The sequence below is a fragment of the Hippocampus bargibanti genome, linkage group LG07 (assembly GCF_051943395.1).
Source record: "Hippocampus bargibanti isolate YZ-2025 linkage group LG07, ASM5194339v1, whole genome shotgun sequence".
Taxonomy (NCBI): domain Eukaryota; kingdom Metazoa; phylum Chordata; class Actinopteri; order Syngnathiformes; family Syngnathidae; genus Hippocampus; species Hippocampus bargibanti.
The window spans coordinates 2,722,880-2,737,500 of NC_142740.1; the positions used below are offsets into that span (position 1 = coordinate 2,722,880).

The following is a 14,621-nucleotide window of genomic DNA, read 5'->3' on the forward strand; positions in this document are numbered from 1 at the left end:
AATATTTTTTATGTTGTTTATTCGGGTAGTTTTGTAAGAAAAAAACGTGGTTTGAAAGATATGCTACCATTTCATATTTCAGGCAATCATCAATACTTCTTGTTTTTCCCCAGTTTTTTATTAAAACATGACGGAAATGTGTAACGTAAAAAACCAATAACAAAATCGTGGGCACAAAAAAAAGTTTTGCAGTTTTTCTGACGTTACGTGTGGAGCAAACCGGGTCAGCCATTCCAAGTCACGTGACAAATGCGGAAGTGTTTGTCAGATTCATTTCCATTTAAACATTTTTATATCACCTGATTTAGGAACATGACTAAATTGTTTCTCGTATGGAATATGGAAATAATAAAATAAAGAAAATATATATTGTTGTGGTTTAAAACTGATTTTTTTCGAGAGTCGCGGGAAGCTTTGAATAACTTCCTGTATCACGTGATGAAGGCGGAAGTGTTTGACCGACTTGTCGGGAAATGGTACCGAGACCGGACTTGTGTACATATTAGTTTTTGTTTTGGTCCCTTCGATGTGGAAAAATGAAAGAACTACTCCTTAACATTAAAAACAGCGTGCCCGTCAAAAAGAAGACCACTTTGACTCAGAGCGACTTGCAGCGTTGGGGTTTAAAGGGTAACTTTTAGAGCGTAGTACTACTCAACTTTTGCTTTCAATGCGTTTAGCCTTTCGCCAATAAGCTAACATGGTCGTTGTGTCATTGGAGTATTTCGGCTTTCAAACAGGGATCCAGCTGAGGCCTTACCAGTTGCATGGCGTCCAGTGGCTAACTCAGTGCCTGAAAAACCAACAAGGATGCATATTGGGAGATGAGATGGGCTTGGGGAAAACGTGTCAGGTTTGAGAAAATTGTCTTGACCATTAAAGGACAACCGACACCCTCGGACAAGTTGCGTCCATAATTTGTAAAATCACTTCAAATGACTTCTACTGAGCGTATTTTACAAAGATTCTACCCCATATAGCTATATTTTATGTTTTTTAAGACTCACGCTGAATATTCATGTCTTGTTTTCGATTTGATGACGATGCCCTAAGTGACGTCACGGAGGGAACGCCCCTGACCGAGAAAGCGACACACAATGCATTTTGGGTACTTTTTTTCGTCTGAAAACACCGTGTTGATGGTGAAATTAGAAGGAAAACTACATAAATAACGCGATGGTGAATCGTTGTGTGTCGCAGCCAATTGCGGTAACACGCATAAAGAAGGTGTAAGTTTACACAAATTCCCAGCGGACAAATCAGCCCATTTCCAACGGAGCTTGTGCGCCATCTTGTGCATTTTCTGGGCGCTTTAATCGATTGCAAACATTTATGTTTTCCTCTTCAGAACTATTTGAATTATATTCATAACTGGATCAGTAACAAGAAATTATCTTCTCTGAATCTGAACTCTCTGAAGCCATTGTTTTGATTCTGGAGCAAGGCAGTTTGTGAAGGAGTATCCTGGCGTGACATCACGAAGAAGTGGGCGGGACTTTCTGAATCTGCCCAGTTCCGAGCTCATTTTGTGGCAGTTTTGGGACACTTTAAGTCATTTTTATTGGTGTTTTGCATTTGACTAAAAATATCAGCCTGCGTGTTTTGCGTATTTTAGATGCTACAAAACGTTTTTCTGATGTCGGTTAGGAAACAAAAAAATGGTGCCGGTTGTCCTTTAAAATGTTTAAGAAATGCACTCTTGATATATAGTTGCTCCACAGAGTTGTTTGCCATAGTATTCATTTTAAAAACACCTTCTCGTAGATTCTGGCATTTGGTTGTGTGTAACCACGTTAAGTTTAGATGTCTCTCTTTAAAAACAATTCTTGATATATATATATATTGAAAGGTGTGTGATATATATTATGATGTATTTTGTGTGTGTGTGTGTGAGTCCATGTTTTTGTCCCTACAGACCATCAGCCTGTTGGTGTACATGGAGGGTGCTCTTGATGTCAAAGGTCCGTTTTTGATTCTAAGCCCGCTATCCGTCATGGAGAATTGGAGAAGCGAGTTAGAACGGTAAGCATGTTCAAGTCCAGTAACATGGTATGACTATATAGTGACCTTGAGAGTTTTGAAAGGCGCTTATAAATAAATGTATTATTATTATTATTATTATTATTATTATTATTATTATTATTATTGGATTTGCCTTTATTACTCTCGCAGTGAAAAAATGTACATTTCACAGCAGCAAAGTGAAGTATTGTTATTATTATTATTATTATTATTGGATTTGCCTTTATTACTCTCGCAGTGAAAAAATACATTTCACAGCAGCAAAGCGAATTATTATTATTATTATTATTATTATTATTGGATTTGCCTTTATTACTCTCGCAGTGAAAAAATGTACATTTCACAGCAGCAAAGTGAAGTATTGTTATTATTATTATTATTATTATTGGATTTGCCTTTATTACTCTCGCAGTGAAAAAATACATTTCACAGCAGCAAAGTGATTATTATTATTATTATTATTATTATTATTATTATTATTATTATTATTAATATTGGATTTGCCTTTATTACTCTCGCAGTGAAAAAATATACATTTCACAGCAGCAAAGTGAATTATTATTATTATTATTATTATTATTATTATTATTGGATTTGCCTTTATTACTCTCGCAGTGAAAAAATGTACATTTCACAGCAGCAAAGTGAATTATTATTATTATTATTATTATTATTATAACAATAATAATTATTATTATTGTTATTATAATAATAATTATTATTATTAATGATGATGATGATGATTATTATTATTATTGGATTGGATTTGCCTTTATTAGTCTCGCAGTGGAGAAATGTACATTTCACAGCAGCAAAGTGAATTATTATTATTATTATTACTATTATTATTATTGTTATTATTATTATTATTGTTTTAATAATAATCATTATTATAGGATTGGATTTGCCTTTATTAGTCTCGCAGTGGAGAAATGTACATTTCACAGCAGCAAAGTGAAGTATTATTATTATTATTATTATTATTATTATTATTATTATTATTAATGCTCATGTTTGCTTCTAGAAGTCTCACCATCTGTTTATTGCCCCCCCCCAAACGCAGTTTCTCACCATCTTTGACTGTCCTCTGCTACAAGGGAGACAAAGACAGACGGCTTGAGATCCAAGGGGACGCGCAGGACTTCCTGGTCCTGCTCACCACATACGAGGTATGCAAAGATGGACCAACTTTGTGTGTGTTGATTCTTCTGCTTTTAAAAATCAATCTGCTTTTCAGCTCTGCCTCAAAGATGCTTCCTTCCTGAGACGGTGAGTGTCTTCAAAAAAAAAAAAAATAATGCGTTTTAAAATAGTCATCCCAAAGTTAACGTAGCTGGCTATCTATTTCCTATCCATTTTCTATCTATTAGCTAGCTACCTGGCTGGCAATATATTTGCTATCTATTAGCTAGCTGGCTAGCTATGTAGCTGTCTATTTATTGGCTGTATGGCTATCTAGCTAGTTAGCTAAACGTCTAGCTAGCTAGCTATTGGCTCTCTGTTAGTTAGCTGGCTAGCTTCCTATCTATTTGAGTTACTTCCGGGTTGAATGAACGCTGGCGCATGTGACTGCCGCTTCTCACCTGCAAAAAATAACGATCCTGTGACTGTAAAGTGACCTTAAGAGTTTTGAAAGGCGCTTAGAAATGAAATGTATTATTATTATTATTATTAAGCTGTAAAATTGATTAAAAAAAACATTGTTATTCACCAATGTGCCCACTAGAGAGCGCCCGTGATCACTTCCATGTTTATGGACACTGTAATTCACCAACGTGACCACTAGATGGCGACAAGGGCTTTCTTGTTTTTTTTTTATCTTGGAAGTACAACTTGGAATAATGGAATTGGAGGGAAAAGCCGAAAGGAAAAGAAGAATTACCTTTAATAATAATAATAATAATAACAATAATAATTTAATTTCTAAGCGCCTTTCAAAACTCAAGGTCACTTTACAGTCACAGGATAAGCTTTTCTGTTTAACTAAGTATCTTGAAACCATCTGGCAATGAAAAAAATATGTAATTAAAAAAAACGTACTTCATATACAAATAAAGGGAAGATTAATGCTATTTCAAATAAAAAAAATAAGAATATGTGTAAATAAACAAACAAATAAATACATAATAATAACAATAATAGAAAAAAAACTTTATTGGGACAAATAAAGGTTTTCTTCTTTCTGATAATAATAATTGTATTTTATTTATTTTAGTACCTATGATTGTCTGTAAATGTAAAGTGTCCTTGAGAGTTTTGAAAGGCACTTAAAATGCAATGTATTATTATTATTATTATTATTATTATACTATATTTAATTTAGAAGCGCCTTTCAAAACTGTCAATGTCACTTTACAGTCACAAAAAAGGTACTTCATATACAAATAAAGGGAAGATTAATGCAATTTCAAATTAAAAAAAACATGAAGAAGTGTAAATAAACAAATAAATAATAATAATACATTTCATTTATAAGCGCCTTTCAAAACTCTCAGTCACTTTACAGTCACAGGATTCGTTTTTCAGTCACTTTTCATCACATTTCGCTGTTGCCGTCATCCCTGAAGGTTTAAGTGGAAGATTCTGGTTGTCGACGAAGCTCACCGGCTCAAGAACCAGAACTCTTTATTGCGCAAGACTCTGATGGAGGTACTGGCTGGCATCACTGTCAACATCTTCATTTTTTTTTAAATTTTTTTTTTGTTGCTCCCACTAATGACTTCCTGTCAAGTTCTCAGTGGACTTCTGGGTTCTGCTGACCGGCACACCCATCCAGAACAACCTACAGGAACTCTACTCCTTACTAAGTTTCATCCAGCCTGCAATCTTCTCAGAGGACGACGGCAACGACTTCGCCCAGTCTTACGCCGATGTGCGCAATCGACCCGCGCTTGGTATGATGTCATCGTCAATTCAATTATGATTTCTTATTATTCTTTAAAGGATAACCGACGCCTCCGGACAAGTTGTGTCCATAATTTGTAAAATGGCTTCAAATGACTTCTACTGAGCGTATTTTAATAAGATTCCACCGCACATAGCTATATTTTACATTTTAAGACTCGCTCTGAATATTCAAGAAGTCTTGTTTTTGAGTTGATGACGAGTCCGTACGTGACGTCACAAAAGGACTGCCCCCAGACTGAAAAAAAAGACACGTTGTAGCAGTCCTTCCATCACGTCAATGTATTTTGCTGTACATATTTGGTCTGAACCGTGTTGCACCCAAAAGCCAGAAGAGGGCATCCAAGCTCCATATAAGGAATTTATCAGCCTGTGGAAACGGAGGTGGCCACTGGAGGTCGCCATTTTGTGCCTCTTTTTTTTGGGTGAGAGATTTTCCCCCAATGTTGCCTCAAAATGGCACATATAATTCTTTAATCGATTGCAAACATGTATGCTTTCCTCTTCAGAACTATTTGAATCATATTCATTGCTGAATCTGAAGCTATTGTTTGGATTCTTGGCATGACGTCACGAACTGGGGGCGGGACTTTCTGAAAATGCTCAATTCGCAGCTCAATTTTTTGTAGATTTTGGACACTTTGTCATTTTTATTGGTGTTTTGCATTTGAATACAAATATCATACTGCATGTTTTGGCTATTTTAGATGCTATAAAATGTTTTCTGATGTCTGTTAAAAAACAAAAAAGTGACGTCGGTTGTCCTTTAAGATCCTGCATTTTCATTGTTTCCAACTCCACATTGGAACACACCCAGCGGCCGAACTCCAGAGTATTTTGGAGCCTTTCTTGCTCCGTCGGGTCAAATCAGAGGTAGCGGTGGACCTTCCCAAAAAGACAGAAGTGGTGGTGTATCACGGCATGTCGGCGCTGCAGAAAAAATACTACAAAGCTCTCCTGATGAAGGATATCGGTGAGAGCACATTTCACACGGAGATCCTGCACCAGAGCAGCAAACGGGATAATTAGTCTGAAATGATGTGCCTCTCAGATGCTTTTGGCAGCGAACAAAACAAAACCCGTCTGCTGAACATCTTGATTCAACTGAGGAAGTGCGTCGATCATCCGTATCTGTTTGATGGTAAGGAACTTCAACCTCCATTCAGGTGTCACATCCAAATCATTTTTAAACATAATAATTTAATATTATTATTCATTATTTTTTATTCTTGCTCAGGAGTGGAGCCCGAGCCATTTGAAATGGGAGAACATCTGATCGAAGCAAGCGGCAAACTTTGCCTCCTTGACAGCATGCTGGCCTACCTGCAGCAAGAGTGCGTGACTTTGCTGCCACCTAGTGGACCGGAGTGGAACTGCTCAAATTTTGCTCGAATCAATTTAACTCTTAAGTAATAATAATAATAATAATTATAATAATAATAATAATAATAATAATACATTTCATTTTAAGCGCCTTTCAAAGCTCTCAAGGACACTTTACAGTCACAGACAAGCATAGGTACGATACTAAATAAAATACAATCACAAATAGAATACAATAAATAAAATACAATTATAAATAGAAACAAAAAGAGAGCTACACAGCAAATGCAATTTTAAATAGGTGGGTTTGTGTTGTATTCCATTTTGAGCCAGTGTGTTTGTATTGTTCTGTCATGATTAAAAAAAAACAGACATTGACATTGATTACATTAATTAATTCTAATTAATTATAATGGGTTTTTAAACAAATCGGTTTCTGGAACGGATTATGGTCAAAAACCTAGGTTTCACTGTCATCCATATTTCAATTGAATCCATTCAAACATTAGATTTTTATTTTATTTTGGAATTCTGCTATCTTCTAGGGGCCATCGCGTTCTACTCTTCTCTCAAATGACCAGGATGTTGGACATTCTTCAAGACTACATGGAGTACAGAGGTCAGTGCTCTTAAAGGACAACCGACGCCTCCGGACAAGTTGTGTCCATAATTTGTAAAATCACTTCTACTGAGCGTATTTTACAAAGATTCCACCGCATGTAGCAATATTTTTTACGTTTTAAGACTCACGCTGAATATTCAGGAAGTCTTGTTTTTGAGTTGGTGACGATTCCTGACGTGACGTCACGGAGGGAACGCCCCTGACCGAGAAAGCGACACACAATGCATTTTGGGTACTTTGTTTGGTCTGAAAACTTCGCGTTGATGGCGAAATTAGAAGGAAAACTACATAAATAACACGATGGTGAATCATTGTGTGTCGCAGCCAATTGAGTTAACACACATAAAGAAGGTGTAAGTTGACACAAATTCCCAGCGAACAAATCAGCTCATTTCCAACGGAGCTTGTACGCCATCTTGTGCATTTTCTGGGCGCTACATTGGAGTCCAGACGGCTCGAATTGATACGGAAGGACTTCTTTAATCGATTGTAAACATTTATGCTTTCCTCTTCAGAACTACAGTAAAGTCTCGTTATATCGATATCGGATATATCGATAGTCCCGGTTATATCGATACTATTTATATGCACGCACGGAGAAAATTACATGCAAACAGGGTCGGATATATCGATAGTCCCGGTTATATCGATATTTTTTCGGACTCCCTTGAATATCGATATAACGAGACTTTACTGTATTTGAATCATATTCATAACTGGATGAGTAACAAGAAAGTATCTTCTCCGAATCTGAACTCTGAAGTCATTGTTTTGATTCTGGAGCAGGGCAGTTTGTGATGGAGTATCCTGACGTGATGTCATGAACAAGGGGGCGGGTTTTTCTGAACCTGCCCAAATCTAAGCTTATTTTGTGGAAAAGTTTGGGACACTTTAAGTCATTTTTATTGGTCTTTTGAATTTGACTAAAAATATCATACTGCGTGTTTTGGGTATTTCAGATGCTATAAAACGTTTTTCTAATGTCAGTTAGGAAACAAAAAAATGGTGTCGGTTGACCTTTAACGAACAGGTATTCTTCACGTTGTGACCGCATAAAGATTAAACAACCCCCCCAACACTAATTCCCTCCCATGCAGGGTTCAGCTACGAGCGCTTGGACGGCTCGGTCCGCGGCGAAGAACGCAACCTGGCGGTGAAGAACTTCAGCAGCGCGGCTATTTTTGTCTTCCTACTCAGCACTAAAGCAGGTGAACTCGCAAGCTCTTTTTGCATCTCGCATCATCAGCGAAAACGTGCCGACAAGGAAAGCGGAGGGCCCCGATGACGTTCTTGCGCTCGATAGAAGACTTAAAATAGAAAGTCGAGAGAGATGCTAACATTTAAATGTAAAAAAATTAATGTTATATTTTATTATTTATATTTATTTTTCAGTATTATAGATTTTAAAATGGATTTTATTGACTCTATTTATTATTTTTTAAGTTCTGTATGTGGTTTTTTTTTTAGTTTTTATTAATGTTTTTTATTGTTATTTTTTAATGCTATCATTAGCCTCACTTCGCAATTCTACAAACATCACCAAGTAAATAAAAATAAAATCAGTCGTATTGTTTGTGTGTTTGTGTGTGTGAGAAAGAGAGAGAGATGCTAATATTTGAAAGTAAAAAAAACGTTTTTTAATGCTATATTTTATTATTTCTATTTATTTTTCAGTATTATAGATTTTAAAATGGATTTTATTGACTCTATTTATTATTTTTTAAGTTCTGTATGTGTTTTTTTTTTTTAGTTTTTATTAATGTTTTTGTTATTTTTTATGCTAGCATTAGCCACACATCACAATTCTACAAACATCACCAAGTAAATAAAAATAAAATCGGTCGTATTGTTTGTGTGTGTAAGAAAGAGAGAGATGCTAATATTTGAATGTAAAAAAAAAAGTTTTTTAATGCTATATTTTATTATTTCTATTTATTTTTCAGTATTATAGATTTTAAAATTGATTTTATTGACTATATTTGTTATTTTTTAAGTTCTGTATGTGTTTTTTTGTAGTTTTTGTTAATGTTTTTTATTGTAATTTTTTTATGCTAGCATTAGCCTCACATCACAATTCTACAAACATCACCAAGTAAATAAAAATAAAATCGGTCGTATTGTTTGTGTGTGTGTGTGTGTGTGGGAAAGAGAGAGATGCTAATATTTGAATGTAAAAAACGTTTTTAATGCTATATTTTATTATTTATATTTATTTTTCAGTATTATAGATTTTAAAATCGATTTTATTGACTATATTTGTTATTTTTTAAGTTCTGTATGTGTTTTTTTTAGTTTTTATTAATGTTTTTATTGTTATTTTTTATGCTAGCATTAGCCTCACATCACAATTCTACAAACATCACCAAGTAAATAAAAATAAAATCGGTCGTATTGTTTGTGTGTGTGTGTGTGTGTGTGAGAAAGAGAGAGATGCTAATATTTGAATGTAAAAAAAAAGTTTTTTAATGCTATATTTTATTATTTCTATTTATTTTTCAGTATTATGGATTTTAAAATCGATTTTATTGACTATATTTGTTATTTTTTACGTTCTGTATGTGTTTTTTTTAGTTTTTATTAATGTTTTTATTGTTATTTTTTATGCTAGCGTTAGCCTCACATCACAATTCTACAAACATCACCAAGTAAATAAAAATAAAATCGGTCGTATTGTTTGTGTGTGTGTGTGTGTGTGTGTGTGTGTGTGTGTGTGTGAGAAAGAGAGAGATGCTAATATTTGAATGTAAAAAAAAACGTTTTTTAATGCTATATTTTATTATTTATATTTATTTTTCAGTATTATAGATTTTAAAATCGATTTTATTGACTATATTTGTTATTTTTTAAGTTCTGTATGTGTTTTTTTTTGTAGTTTTTGTTAATGTTTTTTATTGTTATTTTTTTTTATGCTAGCATTAGCCTCACATCACAATTCTACAAACATCACCAAGTAAATAAAAATAAAATCGGTCGTATTGTTTGTGTGTGTGAGAAAGAGACAGATGCTAATATTTGAATGTAAAAAACGTTTTTAATGCTATATTTTATTATTTCTATTTATTTTTCAGTATTATAGATTTTAAAATTGATTTTATTGACTATATTTGTTATTTTTTTAAATTCGGTATGTAGTTTTTTTGTAGTTTTTATTCATGTTTTTTATTGTTATTTTTTTATGCTAGCATTAGCCTCACATCACAATTCTACAAACATCACCAAGTAAATAAAAATAAAATCGGTCGTATTGTTTGTGTGTGTGTGTGTGTGTGTGTGAGAAAGAGAGAGATGCTAATATTTGAATGTAAAAAAAATCCTTTTGGTCATTAATTTACGCTAAATGTTATTATTTATATTTATTTTACAGTATTATAGATTTTTTTAAATTGATTTTGTTGACTAAATTTGTTATTTTTTAATTTTTTTTAAATTATATTTGTAGTTTTTTTTTTTTTAATTGTTTTTTTTTAATTTTTATTTTTTTATGCTAGCATTAGCCTCTCATCACAATTCTACAAATGTCGCGGAGAAAACGAAAAATAAAATTTGTAAAAATTGTAAAAAGTTGTATTGTACGTGTGTATGTTTGTGTGTGCGTGCGTGTGTGTGTGTGTGTGTGTGTGTACACACAGGAGGTGTTGGGATGAACCTCACAGCCGCCGACACGGTCATCTTCATGGACAGCGACTTCAACCCTCAAAATGACTTACAGGCAGCCGCACGCTGTCACCGGATTGGCCAGCACAGGTGTCCATCATAATTTTGCATTTATTTATGTGTTTATTTATTCATTCATATATTCATTTATGTATTTATTTATTTATTTATTTCCAGGTGTTTTTCACAATTAGCTTCTAACATGTAAGCAAAATGTGTTGACAAAATGTGCTGATAAAATGGATAGAAAACAGTGACATTTGGACTCGTTTCAACTTTGATAGCAGAGTGTCGACTGCAAGGTTAAAATATCCCATCAATCAGCCTCCACAAATAACCTGCACAAGCTTTATGCTAGCATTAGCCTCACATCACAATTCTACAAACATCACCAAGTAAATAAAAATAAAATCGGTCGTATTGTTTGTCTGTGTGTGTGTACACTTGATGCAAAAAGCTATCAACCCAGATAAACAGAACACGATTGATGAGGAACTAGATAAAATTATCGCAGAGAAAGCACCTCCAAGGGATCATTCCTCAAGATGGTGAAAGAAGAAGGCTACGTTCCTCATCAAGTGTTTAATGCTGAGGAAACCGGCCACTCCACTCCATCAAGCCAACAATGACCATCACAAAGGTAAATAAAATGACTTTATTATATAGTACAGTTTATTTCTTTAATTATAATACCATAACACATTTATTATACACAAAATAAGGTATATTTTGTGTAGTTTTAAGGCTTAGAAAATTAGAAAGTAGAAAATTATGGGGACCTGGGAACGGATTATTCTCATTTTAATGCTTTCCTATGGGAAATTATTTTTTGGGATACACACTTTTCGCCTTACACACTCTTTCTAGGAACCAATTAAGTTCGTAAGCCGTGGTATCACTGTATTATTATTATTTTTTGGAAATGGTGATTCGCAGGCCGGTGAAGGTCATCCGCCTGCTGGCCAGAGACACGGTGGAGGAGATTATGTACTCGCGCGCCATCTCTAAACTGGAGCTCACCAACGCGGTGATCGAAGAAGGTCGCTTCTCTCTACTGGAACGAGCGCAATCTGCGGCGGCGGGACTGCACGTGAGTATCCCCCACAACCCAATTTCTTTGATTGACAAGCATCTCACATCCTGTTTGCGATCGTACAAGATGACACGTTTTTTTTTTCCTTCCACCCCCTGATGGAGAATAAGAAGTTAATATCATATTTCAAAGTTTCATGCTGTTAGTCAACATGTGTGACTCAAATACACAATTGAAGCACAGACAACCTGGGGTCAATCTGAGGTCAACAGACACAGCCAGCTAGTCATCTATCTCTCTATCTCTCTTGATGGCTAGCTAGCTAGTCATTTATCTCGCTATATATCTCACTATCTGTCTCTTGATAGCTCACTAGCTAGCGAGCTATCTACATTATCTATCTATCTAGCTAACTAGCGAGTCACGTATTTATCTATCTCTCTCGCTCGCTAGCTACCTACAGTACCTAGCTAGCTATCTATCCCTCTCTCTCTCTCGCTAGCTACCTAGCTATCTTTATTATCTAGCTAGCTAGCTAGTCATCTATCTATCTCTCGCTATCTATCTCACTATCTCTCTTTCTCGTGAGCTCGCTAGCTAGCGAGTTAGCTAACTAGCTATCTCTCTATCCTTCTCGCTAGCTCAATAGCTACCAGGCTATCTATCTATCTATCTATCTATCTATCTATCTATCTATCTATCTATCTATCTATCTATCTATCTATCTATCTATCTATCTATCTATCTATCTATCTAGCTAGCTAGTCATCTATCTCTATCTCGCTATCTCTCTCACTATCTATCTATCTATCTCTATCTCTGTCTGCCTGTCTTGCTAGCTAGCTAGCTAGCTATTTACAGTACATATCTATCTAGCCAGCTAGCTAGCTCTCTATCTCTTTCTCTCGCTAGCTAGCTAATTATCTACAGTCACTCTCTCTTTCTCTATTTTTAATGCTTCGCATAGCTCGGTGAGATCTTGAAGTTTGGTGTGGACAAGCTGCTCTCCTCCGGCGAGAGCTCCATCCAGGACGTAAAAGTTGAGAAGATCCTCAGCGCCTCCCGCGACGCTTGTTGGACGGACGACCGAGACGAGGCTTTGCGAGAGGACGACGACGACGGCGGCGACGGCGACTTGGAATCTGACAGACAGAGTAAAGTTTTCACAGTGGAACTTTTTCAAGTTGATCTCCGGTGAAGTCACGAACGGCGTGTTAGGTAGCTCCCCATCGTATTTTATTGTCCTCTCAGATCACATGTACTGCTTCGAGGGAAAAGACTACAGCAAGGACCCCAGCTCGGAAGACCTGACGACATTCCAACGCCTGCTGGATGAAGAGCTGGTAGAGGAGCAACAGAACGCCGGCGCCGAAGGTCGAAGTCTGCGAAACAAAACCGACGTACGTCCTTCGTTCTCGTCATAACGTACGGGAAACAACAGATAAAAGTAGCAAAATTCCCGTTTTTCAACAGCACCTTGTCTTATCCACCGGCGTACATTATTTCCAGGCGGCGCCGGCAGGCGGGCTCGTCTTCCCGACCAGGAAGCGGCGCCCCCTGACCCAGGCGGAGCTGGAGACGCGGCGGCGGAAGCGCCAGGAGATGGCGGCCAAGCGGGCCAAATATGAGGCGGATGCCAAGAAGAAGCAAGAGGAAAACAAGTACAAGAAAAAGTAAAGCCCCCACACGCATTTTTTGCTAGCTCGATGCTAAGATACACTGAAAAACGCCATAGATGGGCTGAGATTGCAATCGTTTGCTAGCTTGATGCTAAAGTACCCTGACTTGCTAAAGTACTCCTTAAGATGGCTTAAAATGAAATGTATTATTATTATTATTATTATTATTATTATTATTATTATTATTATTATTATTATTATAATATCTGGAAAACTTTCATATATTTATATAGTATATTTGGAAAACTTTTTTTATTAATTAAAGGTGCATTTTATAGTCCAGTGCGCCTATATATGAGTGAACGCTGGCGCCTGTGGCTGCCGCTACTCACCCGCAGAAAAAATATCCATTGACTGTAATGTGTCCTTGAGCGCTTATAAATGAAATGTATTATTATTATTATTATTATTATTATTATATATGGAAAAAGTTCATTCCATTCATTTGCGGTGCGCCTTATACTCCGCTGTGCCTTATACACCAGAAAATATGGTAATTATGGCAAATGCAACCCAATCCAATCCAATTTATTGTATTATTATTTTTTATTTTGTGTAGATGAAACATTTTCTCATTTCCAACCCCCTTTTTTACATATTTTGATGCTTTATAAACCATTTATGTCCCAATTTTGGAGTGGCTTGGAACGAATTAGTGCATTTACATGGAAAACGCGTCTCAACTTACAAACTTTACAAGTTAAGAAATTAATTCCAGAACCAATTGATTTCACAAGTAGTGTACAGTTTGAGGCATTCAAAATCAAAACTTTTGAAATCGAAACGGGCTCAACCCACCCGCCCCCTTTCTGAAACGCTACCCGTCTTTGCACGCAGGATGGCCTGGTGGGCGTCCCGCGGATACCGATCTCGCTGCCTGAAGTTTGCGGACAGCGAGGAAGACGAAGAAGACGAAGAGGAGGAGGACGCTAGCAGTAGCGTAAGCTCGGCCGACTCGGAGATCGGCGCCATCCACTACGTCCTGGGAGACGTGACGCATCCTCATGCTGCGCGTGGGGACGCCATCATTGTCCACTGTGTCGGTATGTATCAAACACCTGCCTCCCTCAAAATAAATGAATGAATGAATACACACATAAATACACAAATATACACAAAAATACACAAATAAATACACATAAATACACAAATAAATACACATAAATACACACATAAATACACATGAATATACGCATGAATACACGCATGAATACACGCATGAATACATGCATAAATACATGCATAAATACACAAATAAATACACACATAAATACACAATACACAAATGAATACACGAATGAATACACAAATGCATACACAAACAAATACACAAACGAATACACAAACGAATACACTCATAAATACACACATAAATACACACAGA

At 35.9% G+C, this 14,621-nt stretch overlaps 1 protein-coding gene across 4 annotated transcripts in view; it reads left to right on the forward strand.

Annotated features, from left to right (window-relative positions):
• The first annotated feature begins 449 nt into the window (after positions 1 to 449).
• The window catches only part of chd1l (chromodomain helicase DNA binding protein 1 like), a 21,700-nt gene continuing 7,528 nt past the window's right edge, over positions 450 to 14,621 (forward strand). For 2 of the 4 annotated variants that reach the window (XM_089000959.1, XM_089000961.1), the window contains exons 1-18: positions 450 to 630; positions 741 to 853; positions 1,916 to 2,022; positions 3,086 to 3,191; positions 3,260 to 3,291; positions 4,590 to 4,671; positions 4,754 to 4,916; positions 5,744 to 5,899; positions 5,978 to 6,067; positions 6,164 to 6,260; positions 6,795 to 6,868; positions 7,969 to 8,079; positions 10,501 to 10,615; positions 11,462 to 11,615; positions 12,526 to 12,712; positions 12,810 to 12,958; positions 13,068 to 13,231; positions 14,075 to 14,280. In XM_089000959.1, the coding sequence (XP_088857085.1) occupies positions 537 to 630; positions 741 to 853; positions 1,916 to 2,022; positions 3,086 to 3,191; positions 3,260 to 3,291; positions 4,590 to 4,671; positions 4,754 to 4,916; positions 5,744 to 5,899; positions 5,978 to 6,067; positions 6,164 to 6,260; positions 6,795 to 6,868; positions 7,969 to 8,079; positions 10,501 to 10,615; positions 11,462 to 11,615; positions 12,526 to 12,712; positions 12,810 to 12,958; positions 13,068 to 13,231; positions 14,075 to 14,280 (2,200 nt within the window). In that variant the 5' untranslated portion in view covers positions 450 to 536. Of the gene's footprint in view, positions 631 to 740; positions 854 to 878; positions 1,109 to 1,915; positions 2,023 to 3,085; positions 3,192 to 3,259; positions 3,292 to 4,589; positions 4,672 to 4,753; positions 4,917 to 5,743; positions 5,900 to 5,977; positions 6,068 to 6,163; positions 6,261 to 6,794; positions 6,869 to 7,968; positions 8,080 to 10,500; positions 10,616 to 11,461; positions 11,616 to 12,525; positions 12,713 to 12,809; positions 12,959 to 13,067; positions 13,232 to 14,074; positions 14,281 to 14,621 lie in introns of those variants that run through there. The other 2 variants (XM_089000960.1, XM_089000962.1) reach the window with 2 other exon arrangements.